Raw genomic sequence first — 16,500 nt, 5'->3', positions numbered from 1 at the left:
CTGCTAAATTTTTAATTAAAAAGAATAATATACAAAAAACAAGATTTATCCCGTGTTTGCTGTACCGAAGGATAGTAATTGTAAATTTTCAAGAAAAAATAAAAACAAAAACAAAAATCGTAATGTATAAAGACGAGTTCATCATTATGTGCTTTATTCAACGAATAGCTATTACGATTTTCAAAAAAAACAACATAATGTACATAAGCGGGATTTTACTCGATGCCCACCCAAAGAAAAAGATAATGTAAATTTTAGTCTTTTTTTGGTTAAATATTTTTCCTATATAAACCTTAACTCTGCCCCTTAATCCTACTTGATTTAATTTGAATTAAATTCATATGAACTGATTTTTGTCTCCTCTCTCTCTAAAGATCACTTTTTTTTTCTTCACTTTCTCTCACTAAAAACAATGCTGATCGGAGCTACACTTCCGGCGACCAATCTCCATTTTTTTCAGGCGAGAAGAGCTAGCTTCAGACGCTATGGATCCCCATTAAACCCATCAGCAAATTCAGTACACACACAAACAGTAAAAACAGAGACGACAAAAAAACACCTTTCAAATCTTGAAAAGCTCTTGCAGAATCAATCTCGAAAACCCCAATTACTCGATAATGATTCGCGGGGTGAAATTCATCCCCGCGAATCGAGGAGTAATGGGTCGAAGGAAAACAGGGGAAAAATTTTGTTGGAAGGGTTGAATTTGTCAAGAATTTGGCCTGAACACAAGGTTGCTGAAGAAATGTCTCCAAGACATTTAAATAAGTTAAAAAAGCTTTTATCATCAAATAACATTGAATACTCTCCAAGAAACAATCTTGGTAGTAGATGGAAAGAATATCATGGTTGTAAAGATTGGTTAGGTTTAATTGATCCTTTGAATGAGAATTTACGACGAGAATTGATTCGTTACGGGGAGTTTATTCAGGCAGCTTATCATTGTTTTCACTCGAATCCTGCAACTTGTAATGAATGTGATACGAGGAAAGTGGCGTTGCCTGATAAATCTTATAAGGTGACTAAGAGTCTGTATGCTACGTCCTCTATTGGATTGCCAAAATGGGTGGATGATGTAGCACCTGATCTTGGATGGATGACACAGAGGTCGAGTTGGATTGGTTATGTCGCGGTTTGTGATGATAGATCAGAGATTAAACGTATGGGACGGAGAGATATTGTCATTGCTCTTAGGGGTACTGCAACTTGTTTAGAATGGGGGGAGAATTTTCGCGACTTATTGGTTCAAATCCCAACAAAGATTGAGTCAGAGTCAGAGTCGAGTGAAGGACAAGCTAAAGTGGAATGTGGATTCTTGAGTTTGTTTCAAACAGCTGGTGTTAATGTTCCTAGTTTAGCTGAATCAGTAGTTAATGAAGTGCAAAGACTCATCGAACAATACAAAGGCGAGTCTTTAAGCATTACTGTGACCGGGCATAGTCTTGGAGCGGCTTTGGCTTTATTAGTTGCAGATGAAGTGAGTACATGTACACCAGATGCACCACCGGTGGCTGTTTTCTCCTTTGGAGGTCCTCGAGTAGGGAATAGAAGCTTTGCAGATCGTTTAAACTCAAGAAATGTTAAAGTACTACGTATCGTGAACAATCAAGATGTTATAACTAGAGTTCCAGGGATGTTTGTGAGTGAAGAGCTCGACAAAAAGCTAAGAGAGTCAGGATTTGTAAGCGGGATGCTAAATGTGCTCGACAAAAGTATGCCATGGGCATACGCTCATGTCGGCACTGAGCTCAGAGTTGACACAAGAATGTCACCATTCTTGAAGCCTGATGCTGATGTTGCTTGTTGCCATGATTTGGAGGCATATTTACATTTGGTAGATGGATACATTGCATCAAATTGCCCTTTTAGAGCAAATGCCAAAAGAAGTCTAGCAAAGTTGCTAAGTGAACAAAGGTCTAATATCAAAATGCTTTATACAAGTAAAGCAAAAGGATTAAACCTAAATCTTGAAAGAGAACATAGTTTCTCTACACCTAGTTGCTTGCCTAGTCCATCTTCTTGATATTATTAATTAGCTAGAGGATGTATACTTCTTGTTTTGTACAAATAAGTAATAAGAAGTATATATTTTCTAATTTGTAGTAATTATTTAGTCAATTTTTTTTATTTTTAATATATATATACGAGGTTCGAGTTAAAGATATTGAGTTCGGATTAAACATTGTCTACATTCATCCCGGAGAGTGGAGTCTTCGGATGTGTCTGATATGAAGGAAAACATCCTGAATAATAAGTGTTTTTCTTATTTATTTTCTAGTGTTTGGTTAGTATATATGCAGAAAATAATATCCCAAAGTTATAATATTGAATTCAGATAAACTTGTAAGTATTGCCTACATTCACCCTAGATAGTAAGTTTTCGGGTGTTTTTGGTATAAATGGAAATATCTTGAATAATAATGTCACAAAAATATTTATACATAATGTAGGCAAACAATCCTTTTGAAGGGCTATAGAGATCAAATCATGAAGACACAAAGACAAAACTCACATAGTCTTAATGTAATTTAACTATTAAACATTTCATGTGAATACGTCAATTGGTATTTTCATTTTCTATGTCTTAAATGTGTTTGTCCAAGTATAAATCATCTTATTAAAAATTTAAAAAAAATCACATTTTTATTTTAAAAAATAACTAAAGGAAATTGTGATACTATTTTGCATATGCATCTTACTTAGTAGGCATTCGGCCACTGTATCAAGATATGGTATCGTGAGATGGAATCAACGTCTGGACATGCGATTTTATGTTGATTCCATCTCATGATTTCATATCATGAGATGTGATACAATATTCTTCAAAAAACCATGATATGGAATCATATGGGAATACCATATCATGATTTGAGTTATTTTAATACAACAATTGATCCACGAGTTTATATTTTGTTAAAACAACCCACATTTTTATATACTAACCATTTATTTCACATGTAAATGAAATTTATAATCACATCATTACTTTTTAAAATTTATTATTCTCACCGACATAAAATTTATTATTCTCACCAACATGTAGTCACTTTAACTCACACTTCACGATTGTTGAGTAATAAAATCTTGAAGAGCCCGTGAAAGGTGTTCATTTTTACTATAGATGAAACAATTACTTAAGTGGAGAATAGATAACTTTGTAATATTATATTATACGATTTTATGATTTTTTGTTTATTTGATAATATTTGATAAACAATTTGGCTATTTTAATAGTTTTAGAACTTATGAATTTTTTTATGTTTATGAAAAAATATACAACACCAAAATTTCATATCGCATGTCCAAACAAAACTTCAATTTCATATCATGCTACCATATCATTATTTCATATTATGATACCATATCGCATGGCCAAATGGGCCCTTAGTAGTCGTTTGACCATGCGATACCATATCACGGTGTGGTGTCGTGAGATGGAATCAGCATTTGAACATGTGATTTCACACTGATTCCATCTCATGATTCCAAAGTAGATGATATAATGTTACAAGAACGATTCACTTATATTATCTGGTAACAATTTCAATATATATATATCTTGTCTTCTTTATTTTGTGTATATTTTGAAGTCTTGTCATGCAGTATTTCTAAAGAAACATGATGTGTTTGGTTTCGTAATCTCTTTTTATTATAGAGTTATAAATATTTTCCAACGCGATTGAGTGTTAACTAGATACTCAAAATTGTGCTTTTCTGTTATTAAATAATCCAATCATGTTAAGAAAATTGCTGCAAACACCCAATATCTTACTCATAACATGAGTTTATATATATATATATATATATATACTCCCTATCAAGAAGGAACATGAGTTTATATATATATATATATATGTGTGTGTGTGTGTATTATACAAGAATATGATGAATTTATTGGGGAGGATTTTAAAAAATGGCTAAGATTAAAAACAAACGAGATTGAAAAAGGGAGGAGAGAGATAAACGAAAGAAGAACAAAGAGAGGAGAGAATAAATTGTAATTATATATTCGGTGAATAATTATATATATGTAACAAGTATGTATATATATATATATATTCATAATTGTACTTGTATATCTGTTGGATAACTATAAATGTGTAATTAGTAGGAAAAGCTAACTTATTAAGCATTCATATAATATCACTAATTAACATTCCTTCTATATATCCAGGAAGATACACCTAAATACATATATTTAAGTTGTTAGATATCTTAAAATAAAGACACGATGGGGAAGAAGACAAACAAGATAGTTTAGAAACACACTATATACATGTATACCATGTATTTGGTGTGTTCCACATGTTTGGAATACCATATATATACAATGAGATGGTCATAGATACATTCTAATATTGATGTAGTGTATCTAGAACAAATTATACCTAATTTTAAATTCATGTATCTAAGCGCATCAAAATTGGATAAATTTCGTAATATTTCAAAACTAAAATATATCTACGTAATTAATTTCTAAATTAGTGGATTTTTTTGTAAATTTCTCTAAATATGTATATTCAAATACAATTGTACTTGGATAAACAAAAGGGCCCAAGAAATTTCAACAAACAAAGCACAGCCCGGCCCATACCCAGATATATAACCTCCCTACGCCCACCATATCTAGGGTTTTTAAGCTTTCGTTCACTTCAGTCCTTCAATTATCAGCCGCTTTGGTTAGGTTTTCATAACACCCACAAATTTGTTTCTCTTCAAATTTACCCATAAATTCATCTTTACATGGATTTTAATCTGTAGGGTTTTCGTTGATTTGTTGAAAAAAAATCGGTTCTTTGCATCACCCTCTCTCTATATCTGTTTAGAAACTCCGAGAAGAGTGAAAAAGAATGGCTACTTTGAACCCATTCGACCTTTTGGATGATGATGCTGAGGACCCAAGTTTGCTAGTTGCTGCTCAGCAGCTAAAGGCTCCTGTTGCATCTGCACCAGCCAAGAAGGGTCCAGTTCAGCATGCTAAGCCTGCTGCTAAGTTGCCCTCCAAGCCGGTTCCTCCTTCACAGGCTGGTAAATATTCAATCTTTGTGATTTGGGTTGGTGTATATTCATTCATATTTCTTAATGTGCTGGGTAGATGATTTAGGTTTTATTTTATGCCTTTGATGAGAATACATTCTATTTACATGGTGATACTTATATTCATATTCACTTTCAATGTCTATTCTCTTGCTGAATAATGTTTTTCTCGTTGTGTTGATGGTAGGTTTAGTAATGATAATGTCCTCTGTGATTGTGAGATTAAATTGTGGCTATGGGGATTTGTTTGGCTGGAAATTGTGACACGATAGTTTTCTGTTTAATCCTCTGTCTGATGTGTCATATCTTGTGTTGTTCAGTAGGACCTTATTTCTATAATAGGGAAGTTAACTCAATTTGTGGCTTAGGTCACAGGTTGAAGTCCCCACACCACACAAACTAAGCAAGCCCCGTATTTTATTGGAGAACTGTACTGTTGCTAGCCAATTATCCACTGAGTTTAGAAGGTTGTGATTGGTCCAAAGGCCGAGTTTAGAAGGTTGTGATTGGTCCAAAGGCCAAGTTAAGAAGGATGTGATTGGTCCAAAGGCCGATTTTAGAAGACTGTGATTGGTCCGATGGGTGGTGTCACATATGGATTTCTCGGTCATCTAAAAAAAACTCTTTGGATTTTGCTGATATTTAGTTTTAACCTGTTGTGAATCAACTTCTAGATGACATATCGAGTTTTTCTTTAACCTATTCCCGTGTTGTACTAGTGTTTTCATAAATAGTACTCCCTCAAGCTAAGTTGTGCTGAGTCTTTACTTTCGTAGCTGTGCCTGTGTATTAGCCCTTTAGTTCATATTAAGTGAATTACTTGGACATCTTTTATTGTTCAAAATATGTGATTGCTTAAAGTTCAAGAAAATTATTGGTACTTTTTTTTCCATGTTTGCCCTTTATTTAATGAATGTTCTTTACTAGTATACATGGGAGAATAGTTTGGGAATAATCATAATGTTAATAATGGAAATTAGCCTTTAATTTTTGTCCTTAATATTTTTCTTACGCAATGTGCCATTGCCCCAACTGTTGACTTATATGGACACTGTGATTACTTTTTCCCATCACTTATTTGTGTCACCCTTCTTGTACAGTGAGGGAAGCCAGGAGTGATGGCCAGAGAGGAGGAGGCCGCGGGGGTCCACGTGGAGGGGGCCGTGGTCGTGGACGTGGACGTGGGTTTAACCAAGACTTTGCTGCTGATGAGAATGCTTTTGGCAGCAATAATGGGTTCTCTGGGAGGTACAGTGCTCCAGAAAATGGAGAATCAGGAAAGGTCTCTGAAAGGAGAGGTGGATACGGTGGATCTCGTGGGGGCTTCTACGGAGGTCGTCGTGGTGGTTTCAATAATGGTGATGCTGGTGATGGAGAAATTGAACGCCCAAGGAGAGTGTTTGATCGACGAAGTGGCACTGGCCGTGGGTAAGTGATTTTGCTATTTATTGAATTCATACAAGTGCTTTTCACTAATCCCTTTGTTAGGTTTTTCAGTAACTCTAAGGTGTGCTTATTGTGGTAGGCTTTTTTTCTTGTGCACATGTGTGTATCTTATTGTTCTGTTCTATTCTATAGGAATGAGTATATTAAACGGGAGGGCTCTGGTCGTGGGAATTGGGGAACTACTGCAGATGATATTGCACCGTGAGATTATCATCTCTATTTTTAGTTTCCTTATTTTCATTGGCTTTACCTATTAAATTTTTTGTGGTAGCGTAATGTTGATTTTTTTAATCCAAATTCAGGGAGACTGAAGTACCTGTTGTTGATGGTGAGAAGATTGTTGAGGCTGAGAAACAAACTGGGCAGGAAGATGCTGGAGATAACAACAAGGATTCTACTGCTGCTGAGCCAGAAGAGAAGGAACCTGAGGAGAAGGTAACTGAAATTTTCTGGTGAAGACCATTATTTCCTCTGTCTGCTTACATGCCCTTATTCTATTGTTGCCAATTGATATCTTTGTTGGCACTATCATTTTCTTAAGTGGGGTGCTATTGGGGGGAAGGGAGAGAAATGGGGGTGCAAATTCAATGTTGAATTCTTGGACCGTCTCCTTGTCGATTAAATCAGTCTGGACAAGGAATAATATCAGCTCAGTTATCCATATTCCAGTGCAATCTAACTTGTCGAAACCAGTAATGTATTTTATTTATTGTTGGTAAGTTCTTCAATGTTTTTCCCAGTATTTCCTATGGTAGTTTCATACCCATTCCAAAAAAAAAAAAACCACTTGCTGCTAATGTTTTTTTCATTTACTACTCGCTGTTTCTTTTTAAATTAGCATTATGCTGTTATAAATGTTTCCTGTCACAGATATTTCTATGAACTTAAACTAATTTTTTCTGGTAGACTAGGTGCTTCTTTACTTTGATTTGTATGTGGATTAACTTTCTCGTAGAGGTTTGACTTACAATGTTGTAGCTAGTGTTATTTGCATGATTCCAGTTGTTATTTTTCATATGTATCTATGGTCACTGTTCCGAACTTTTAATTTTTCATCTCCGCTTATGTTGTAGGAGATGACCCTCGAGGAGTATGAGAAGGTAATGGAGGAGAAGAGGAAGTCTTTGGTGGCTCTAAAGCAGGAGGAAAGAAAGGTTAATTTGGACAAAGAACTTCAATCCATGCTACTTCTCTCAAACAAGAAGAATGATGATGAGATCTTCATCAAATTGGTGAGTTATTTTAGTGCTTGCTGCTTTTGATTGCTCTATTTGGAACTTGATTGTGTCGTAGGCTGCTATATTGATCATGCTTGTATGTCTGGGCAGGGTGCTGAGAAAGATAAGAAAAAGGAGGCAGTGGAAAAAGCCAAAAAGGTACATGGGCTTCTTCTTTTTAACTTGCTATGTGGTATTGTTGCATCATTTTTAATCTGTTCCTTGGGATTCCATTCCGTTCCATAAACTCTATCTATCAAAAAATAATGTACCTAGCAGGGTGTTTGCTTAAGGGGAGAGCAATACATCCTGCAGCGCCCCACAAGTGCAAGCCCCTCCCAACTGAAAAAAAGAAGTGTTTTTTGTACCTCCAGAATCACGTAAAATAAGTCAATGGTATTTTTAGTCAGAAAGATCAATCTCCACTCATTCTTCACCAGCTGCAAAGAAACCATTCTCATCCCTTTATTGTATTTTTGATGAAAAATGGAATGAGGGATTACAAATTTGTAGGTGTCATTATTCGAATTTTCCCCAACATCCGTGTGCATTCATGTGATATCAGTATATTATAGTTTACACTTACATAGGGGACTCAATCTAGTACATAATACTCTAAAGTGAAGACATTGATCCACAAAAGGTTTCGTGTTCAATATATTTAATTACTGTTTTAGTTGTGAGGCTTGATACATTCAGTTTCTTGCAGGCCCAAAGCATAAATGAGTTTCTAAAGCCTGCTGAGGGTGAAAGTTACTACCGCCCTGGTGGCCGTGGTAGGGGCCGCGGCCGCGGAAGAGGTAATGGTGGTGGATATGGTGGAATCAGCAGTGTTTCAGCCCCATCCATTGAAGATGTTGGTCAATTCCCCTCCTTGGCTGTCAAGTAAGGGAGGCAGTCCTGCATGGATTAGGTAAAAAAGGAAGCAAGTTTGATCTGTCTTCCTTTTTCCGTCATTTATGATATTTGGGCTTTGATGATAACATAACGTGTCCTGGAACCCTTTTGGATTTCCTGTATTAGATTTTTTTGGGTAACATCATAATTTTCGTTTAGCGTGTAAATTTAGACGGTTCCTGAAAACCCTGGTTTGCTGATCCTTAGTACATTTACAAAAAACCCTTTTCCTTCATATTTAGGTGCAAGACTTAAGTCTTATAATTTCCTTACTTATCAAATCAGTTTTGGTTGAAATTTATTAGCAACAATTATGTTTATATTCTTAAATAACGACGTCTAACTCTTTGCCCTGGGGAAACAATCTCTCTACCTTCAGAAGGAAGGGGTAAGGTCTTTGTATGCGCTGCCCTTCTCTTACCTCAATTATGAGATTTACTGTTTATGTTGTTTTACGTCTTAACTCATTGTACGATAGTTGTTAAGAATCTCATAATAGATCCTTGCTTATCTTGAAATTGATACGAGTTTAGTTATTTTCCGTTAGGTCGACTCTTCATCGACAAAACTATTGTCTTGGATTGTGTAAACCTCTATTGATGTTTTTCTGAAAATTTTAGACTTCCCTTTACCTGATTTTTCTTTATCCTGTGTAGGATTATGTTGATCAGCCTGGGCTAAAAGTTGGATGCCAGTTTTGTAACATTTTTGGTTTTTCTTTCTGATTTCAGTCATTGTTGAACATGGTGTAATATCATCATTTTATGAGAACTTGAAGAGTAGATGATATATAATGTTACAAGAATGATTCACTTAATATTATCTGGTAACAATTTCAATATTATATATATCTTGTCTTCTTTATTTTGTGTATATTTTGCAAGTCTTGTCATGCAGTATTTCTAAAGAAAGGTGTGTGTTTGGTTTTGTAATTTCTTTTATTATAGAGTTATAAACTTTTTCCTACGTGATCGAGTATTACGCTATCGAGTATTAACTATGATACTAAAAATTGTGCTTTTCTGTTATTAAATAATCCAATCATGTCAAAAGAATTGCGGCAAACATCTAGTATCTTACTCCCTATCAAGGAGGAACATGAGTTTATATATATATATATTTATTATACAAGAACATGATGAATTTATTGGGGAGGATTTTGAAAAAATAGCCAAGTTTAAAAACAAGCGAGATTGAAAAAGGGAGGAGAGAGATAAGTGAGAGAAGAACAAATAGAGGAGAGAACGAATTGTAATTATATATATATATATATATTTATAATTTACTTGTATATCGGTTGGATAACTATAAATATGTAATTAGTAGGAAAAGCTAACTTATTAAACATTCATATAATATCACTAATTAACATTCCTTCTATATATCCAGGAAGATACACCTAAATACATATATTTAAGTTGTTAGATATCCTAAAATAAAGAAAGACAACACGATGGGGAAGAAGATAAACAAGATAGTTTATAAACACACTAAATACATGTATATGTATGTATTTGGTGTGTTCCACATGTTTGGAATACCAGATATATGGTCATAGATACATTCTAATTCATTTTTGATACAGTGTATCTAGAACAAATTATATCTAATTTTAAATTCATATATCTAAGCGCATCAAAATTTGATAAATTTCGTAATATTTCAAAAACTAAAATATATCTATGTAATTAATTTCTAAATTAGTGGAATTTTTGTAAATTTCTCTAAATATGTTTTCAAATACAATTGTACTTGGATAAACAAACGGCCCAACAACAAACAAACCACAGCCCGGCCCATACCCAAATATATAACATCCCTTCGCCCACCATATCTAGGGTTTTTAAAGCTTTCGTTCACTTCAGTCCTTCAATTATCAGCCGCTTTGGTTAGGTTTTCATAACACCCACGAAATTTGTTTATCTTCAAATTTACCCATAAATTCATCTTTACATGGATTTTAATCTGTAGGGTTTTCTTTGATTTCTTGAAAAAAATCGGTTCTTTGCATCACCCTCTCTATATATCTGTTTAGGAACTCCGAGAAGAGTGAAAAAGAATGGCTACTTTGAACCCATTCGACCTTTTGGATGATGATGCTGAGGACCCAAGTTTGCTAGTTGCTGCTCAGCAGCTAAAGGCTCCTGTTGCATCTGCACCAGCCAAGAAGGGTCCAGTTCAGCCTGCTAAGCCTGCTGCTAAGTTGCCCTCCAAGCCGGTTCCTCCTTCACAGGCTGGTAAATATTCAATCTTTGTGATTTGGGTTGGTGTATATTCATTCATATTTCTTAATGTGTTGGGTAGATGATTTAGGTTTTATTTTATGCCTTTGATGAGAATACATTCTATTTGCATGGTGATACTTGTATTCATATTCACTTTCAATGTCTATTCTCTTGCTGAATAATGTTTTTCTAGTTGTGTTGATGGTAGGTTTAGTAATGATAATGTCCTCTGTGATTGTGAGATTAAATTGTGGCTATGGGGATTTGTTTGGCTGGAAATTGTGATACGATAGTTTTCTGTTTAACGATTGTATCCTCTGTCTGATGTGTCATATCTTGTGTTGTTCAGTAGGACCTTATTTCTATAATAGGGAAGTTAACTCAATTTGTGGCTTAGGTCACAGGTTGAAGTCCCCACACCACACAAACTAAGCCCCGTATTTTAGTGGAGAACGGTACTGTAGCTAGCCAATTATCCACCGAGTTTAGAAGGTTGTGATTGGTCCAAAGGCCGAGTTTAGAAGGTTGTGATTGGTTCAAAGGCCGAGTTAAGAAGGATGTGATTGGTCCAAAGGCCGATTTTAGAAGACTGTGATTGGTCCGATGGGTGGTGTCACATATGGATTTCTCGGTCATCTAAAAAAAACTCTTTGGATTTTGCTGATATTTAGTTTTAACCTGTTGTGAATCAACTTCTAGATGACATATCGAGTTTGTCTTTAACCTATTCCCGTGTTGTACTACTTGTGTTTTCATAAATAGTACTCCCTCAAGCTAAGTTGTGCTGAGTCTTTACTTTCGTAGCTGTGCCTGTGTATTAGCCCTTTAGTTCATATTAAGTGAATTATTACTTGGACATCTTTTATTGTTCAAAATATGTGATTGCTTAAAGTTCAAGAAAATTATTGGTACTTTTTTTTCCCCATGTTTGCCCTTTATTTAATGAATGTTCTTTACTAGTATACATGGGAGAATAGTTTGGGAATAATCATAATGTTAATAATGGAAATTAGCCTTTAATTTTTGTCCTTAATATTTTTCTTACGCAATGTGCCATTGCCCCAACTGTTGACTTATATGGACACTGTGATTACTTTTTCCCATCACTTATTTGTGTCACCCTTCTTGTACAGTGAGGGAAGCCAGGAGTGATGGCCAGAGAGGAGGAGGCCGCGGGGGTCCACGTGGAGGGGGCCGTGGTCGTGGACGTGGACGTGGGTTTAACCAAGACTTTGCTGCTGATGAGAATGCTTTTGGCAGCAATAATGGGTTCTCTGGGAGGTACAGTGCTCCAGAAAATGGAGAATCAGGAAAGGTCTCTGAAAGGAGAGGTGGATACGGTGGATCTCGTGGGGGCTTCTACGGAGGTCGTCGTGGTGGTTTCAATAATGGTGATGCTGGTGATGGAGAAATTGAACGCCCAAGGAGAGTGTTTGATCGACGAAGTGGCACTGGCCGTGGGTAAGTGATTTTGCTATTTATTGAATTCATACAAGTGCTTTTCACTAATCCCTTTGTTAGGTTTTTCAGTAACTCTAAGGTGTGCTTATTGTGGTAGGCTTTTTTTCTTGTGCACATGTGTGTATCTTATTGTTCTGTTCTATTCTATAGGAATGAGTATATTAAACGGGAGGGCTCTGGTCGTGGGAATTGGGGAACTACTGCAGATGATATTGCACCGTGAGATTATCATCTCTATTTTTTGTTTCCTTATTTTCATTGGCTTTACCTATTAAATTTTTTGTAGTAGCGTAATGTTGATTTTTTTAATCCAAATTCAGGGAGACTGAAGTACCTGTTGTTGATGGTGAGAAGATTGTTGAGGCTGAGAAACAAACTGGGCAGGAAGATGCTGGAGATAACAACAAGGATTCTACTGCTGCTGAGCCAGAAGAGAAGGAACCTGAGGAGAAGGTAACTGACATTTTCTGGTGAAGACCATTATTTCCGCTGTCTGCTTACATGCCCTTATTCTATTGTTGCCAATTGATATCTTTGTTGGCACTATCATTTTCTTAAGTGGGGTGCTATTGGGGGGAAGGGAGAGAAATGGGGTGCAAATTCAATATTGAATTCTTGGACCGTCTCCCTGTCGATTAAATCAGTCTGGACAAGGAATAATATCAGCTAAGTTATCCATATTCCAGTGCAATCTAACTTGTCGAAACCAGTAATGTATTTTATTTATTGTTGGTAAGTTCTTCAATGTTTTTCCCAGTATTTCCTATGGTAGTTTCATACCCATTCCAAAAAAAAAAACCACTTGCTGCTAATGTTTTTTTCATTTACTACTCACTGTTTCTTTTTAAATTAGCATTATGCTGTTATAAATGTTTCCTGTCACAGATATTTCTATGAACTTAAACTAATTTTTTCTGGTAGACTAGGTGCTTCTTTACTTTGATTAGTATGTGGATTAACTTTCTCGTAGAGGTTTGACATACAATGTTGTAGCTAGTGTTATTTGCATGATTCCAGTTGTTATTTTTCATATGTATCTATGGTCACTGTTCAGAACTTTTAATTATTCATCTCTGCTTATGTTGTAGGAGATGACCCTCGAGGAGTATGAGAAGGTAATGGAGGAGAAGAGGAAGGCTTTGGTGGCTCTAAAGCAGGAGGAAAGAAAGGTTAATTTGGACAAAGAACTTCAATCCATGCAACTTCTCTCAAACAAGAAGAATGATGATGAGATCTTCATCAAATTGGTGAGTTATTTTAGTGCTTGCTGCTTTTGATTGCTCTATTTGGAACTTGATTGTGTCGTAGGCTGCTATATTCATCATGCTTGTATTTTTGGGCAGGGTGCTGAAAAAGATAAGAAAAAGGAGGCAGTGGAAAAAGCCAAAAAGGTACTTGGGCTTCTTCTTTTTATCTTGCTATGTGGTATTGTTGCATCATTTTTAATCTGTTCCTTGGGATTCCATTCCGTTCCATAAACTCTATCTATCAAAAAATTATGTACCTAGCAGGGTGTTTGCTTAAGGGGAGAGCAATACATCCTGCAGCGCCCCACAAGTGCAAGCCCCTCCCAACTGGAAAAAAAGTGTTTTTTGTACCTCCAGAATCACGTAAAATAAGTCAATGGTATTTTTAGACAGAAAGATCAATCTCCACTCATTCTTCAGCAGCTGCAAAGAAACCATTCTCATCCCTTTATTGTATTTTTGATGAAAAATGGAATGAGGGATTACAAATTTGTAGGTGTCATTATTCGAATTTTCCCCAACATCCGTGTGCATTCATGTGATATCAGTATATTATAGTTTATGGTTTCACCACAGAATATCATTTAACTTTTAAGATCATTGCATTCTGTTTCATTTATTAGGGTACCCAATCTTGGTACATTATCTGCTGACGACAAGACATTGATACACAAATGGTTTGAGTCAATAGATTGTGCAACTGTTTCAATTGTGTGTTGCTTGATACATTCAATTTCTTACAGACTCAAACCATAAACGAGTTTCTGAAGCCTGCTGAGGGAGAAAATTACTACCGTTCTGGTGGGCGTGGTAGGGGCCGTGGCCGTGGTAGAGGTTATGGCGGTGGATATGTTGGAAACAACAGCGTTTCAGCCCCATCCATCGAAGATGTTGGCCAATTCCCCTCCTTGGCTGCCAAGTAAGGGATCAAATCCTGTATGGATTAGTCAAAAAGAGGAGCAACTCTTGTCATCCGAGCCGTCTTCCTTTTTCCCATCATTTATGTTACTTGGCTTTTGGTGATAACAGCGTATTTGCCGGAACCTTTGGGCACTCCTTTGTTAGGTTTTGCTTTGAGAACTTCTATAATTGTTCTTTAGAGTGTAAAATTTAGATGTTTACTTATCAAATCAGTTTTGGTTGGAGTTTATTTGAAAACAATCATGTTTCTTTTTCAATTGTGAGTCTTGACTAATTGTCGACTGGAAACAGTCTCCCTACCTTTACAAGGTATTGGTAAGATTTACAACCTTTACAAACCCTACTTGTGTGGTTCATGGGTATGTTTTTGTTCTATATGGAGTATTTATATTACTTCATTAAGTTGGATGAAACCGTTTTGTGAAAGGCGATTGCGTCATCGCCAATTGCAAGATGCGATGTGACCTTTTAGCTTTGTGACAAAGCGATCTTCAAAAGGTGATGCCATGATGGCGAGAAAGACTATAAATGTGTCGCCTTTTGTAAAAAATTGACTGTTTTAAAAGTTACAAGGAAATTATAGGATTCTCAGCGAGACTCCTCCGGCAACTAGCTAGGCTTTTCCGGTGACTTGAAAATCTAATCAACATGTATTTCTTCTTTTGTTCTTCAGAGTTGAGTACTTCTATCTTTGTTTTCACTTTTTTTTTCTTATTCAAGTTCTAGACTTTTAGTATGTACTATCTACTTTTAGTTTTTGAATTAAAAAAATTGTGTATTAAATGGTGTCATACTTTATAAAGACGAGCGACTCGCCATAAGGCGAGGTATATCCTCGTCGCCTTTCGTCGTTCAAAACACGCGAGAATGGCTCATACACTAGTATCATATTTTCTGGTAACAAATATAAGGAAAAATATTTGGTCCTTTCCTTTTTAATACTCTTTATCTTTGCTACTAATGGTATGATTGATATTAAAGAGGAATCAACAACACAATGATTCTATCTTATTCCGTGTATCCCATAACCTTCTATTCAAGATGTTCTCTGTAAGTTACGTTATGTATAATTGTTTTTCTCTTATACTTTTTCAGCGGACCTTTATCTCTGTTGATGATATCCATAGTCAACCTCCGAACTGGAATATCTATACATCTCCTTTACATATGTCCAAATCTTTTTTCCTTCATAAGATAACAATAAAAGTTATATATATATCCTCTTCAGATCTCACTTACGAGATTACATTGATTATATTATTATTATAAAATATTAAATCGCATGAATAATGATAAAGAATTAACACTAAACCACCTAAGATTAATTTTACTTGACATGCCAAGTTGAGAACATCAATTTCATAAACTAAGTTGTCCCTCTCAAGTTGAATGAGAACCACACATTTGGTTGACAAATTGTCTTATACACAGTTGGGGTGACTATATAGTAGTACTAATAATGTTTTTCATGGTTTGGTCCAGGCAATAGCAATAAAATAAAAATTTTATTTAACCAAACTTTATTTTTTTAGAAAACCAAATATTATCATCTCCAAGTTCATAAATATTTGTAGTTTTGACAAAATTGATTAAATAAAGAGAGTATTCAAGATTTGGAATTTATAAACTTTGATGATTCGTCATAAATTTCACAATTAATTTTGATTTTACTGGATTTGCAATTCACTATATGTATATATTTAGTGGTTTCTCTACATATACGAAGATTGAACCAAGTCTGAACTCGTACTATATATTGTGCATCCACCTTTTATCTTAAATTTTTTGTTTTTTAGAAAAGTGTCAACGCGTGTTAATAAGTAAGATGTTTAAGAGAGAGATATAGTACTTCTTTCGTTTACTTTTACTTGTCTACTATATTAAAATATATTTGATAAAAAAACTATTAATCTTCAATTTGATTGAAAAAATATTTATTTGATAAAAACTATTATTCTTCAGAAAATCTAAAGTTTATAAGTTCTTGTTATTTCTCGTTTTGTAACTTCTATAATAAAGTTTGCAATTTATTTATTATATATATATAAA

The 16,500-nt window shown here is 35.1% G+C and overlaps 3 protein-coding genes across 5 annotated transcripts; all 3 read left to right on the top strand.

Moving 5' to 3' along the window:
• The first annotated feature begins 336 nt into the window (after positions 1-336).
• On the top strand, positions 337-2,155 carry LOC107027379 (phospholipase A1-Ibeta2, chloroplastic-like). The gene has a single exon (XM_015228557.2). It carries the CDS (start codon positions 413-415, stop codon positions 2,021-2,023), a length of 1,611 nt encoding a protein of 536 aa, XP_015084043.1. The 5' UTR covers positions 337-412; the 3' UTR covers positions 2,024-2,155.
• A 2,471-nt stretch (positions 2,156-4,626) lies between these two features.
• LOC107028305 (RGG repeats nuclear RNA binding protein A-like) lies at positions 4,627-9,461 on the top strand. 2 transcript variants are annotated; one of them, XM_015229331.2, is made up of 8 exons: positions 4,628-5,028; positions 6,138-6,465; positions 6,616-6,684; positions 6,786-6,918; positions 7,557-7,715; positions 7,812-7,859; positions 8,410-8,613; positions 9,254-9,461. In XM_015229331.2, the coding sequence occupies exons 1-7, from the start codon at positions 4,851-4,853 to the stop codon at positions 8,587-8,589; spliced, it is 1,095 nt and encodes a 364-aa protein (XP_015084817.1). In that variant the 5' UTR covers positions 4,628-4,850; the 3' UTR covers positions 8,590-8,613; positions 9,254-9,461. The 2 variants fall into 2 exon arrangements, with proteins under 2 accessions (XP_027774835.1, XP_015084817.1); XM_027919034.1 differs by lacking the exon at positions 6,616-6,684 and having other exon boundaries at positions 4,627-5,028.
• A 973-nt stretch (positions 9,462-10,434) lies between these two features.
• LOC107028304 (RGG repeats nuclear RNA binding protein A-like) lies at positions 10,435-14,794 on the top strand. Of its 2 annotated transcripts, XM_015229329.2 has the most exons (7): positions 10,437-10,834; positions 11,956-12,283; positions 12,434-12,502; positions 12,604-12,736; positions 13,372-13,530; positions 13,627-13,674; positions 14,274-14,725. In XM_015229329.2, the coding sequence occupies exons 1-7, from the start codon at positions 10,657-10,659 to the stop codon at positions 14,451-14,453; spliced, it is 1,095 nt and encodes a 364-aa protein (XP_015084815.1). In that variant the 5' UTR covers positions 10,437-10,656; the 3' UTR covers positions 14,454-14,725. The 2 variants fall into 2 exon arrangements, with proteins under 2 accessions (XP_027774836.1, XP_015084815.1); XM_027919035.1 differs by lacking the exon at positions 12,434-12,502 and having other exon boundaries at positions 10,435-10,834; positions 14,274-14,794.
• The last annotated feature ends 1,706 nt before the right edge of the window (positions 14,795-16,500 follow it).

This window comes from Solanum pennellii, chromosome 8 (genome assembly GCF_001406875.1).
Source record: "Solanum pennellii chromosome 8, SPENNV200".
NCBI lineage: Eukaryota > Viridiplantae > Streptophyta > Magnoliopsida > Solanales > Solanaceae > Solanum > Solanum pennellii.
This window is presented reverse-complemented; position numbering and strand designations above follow the sequence as displayed.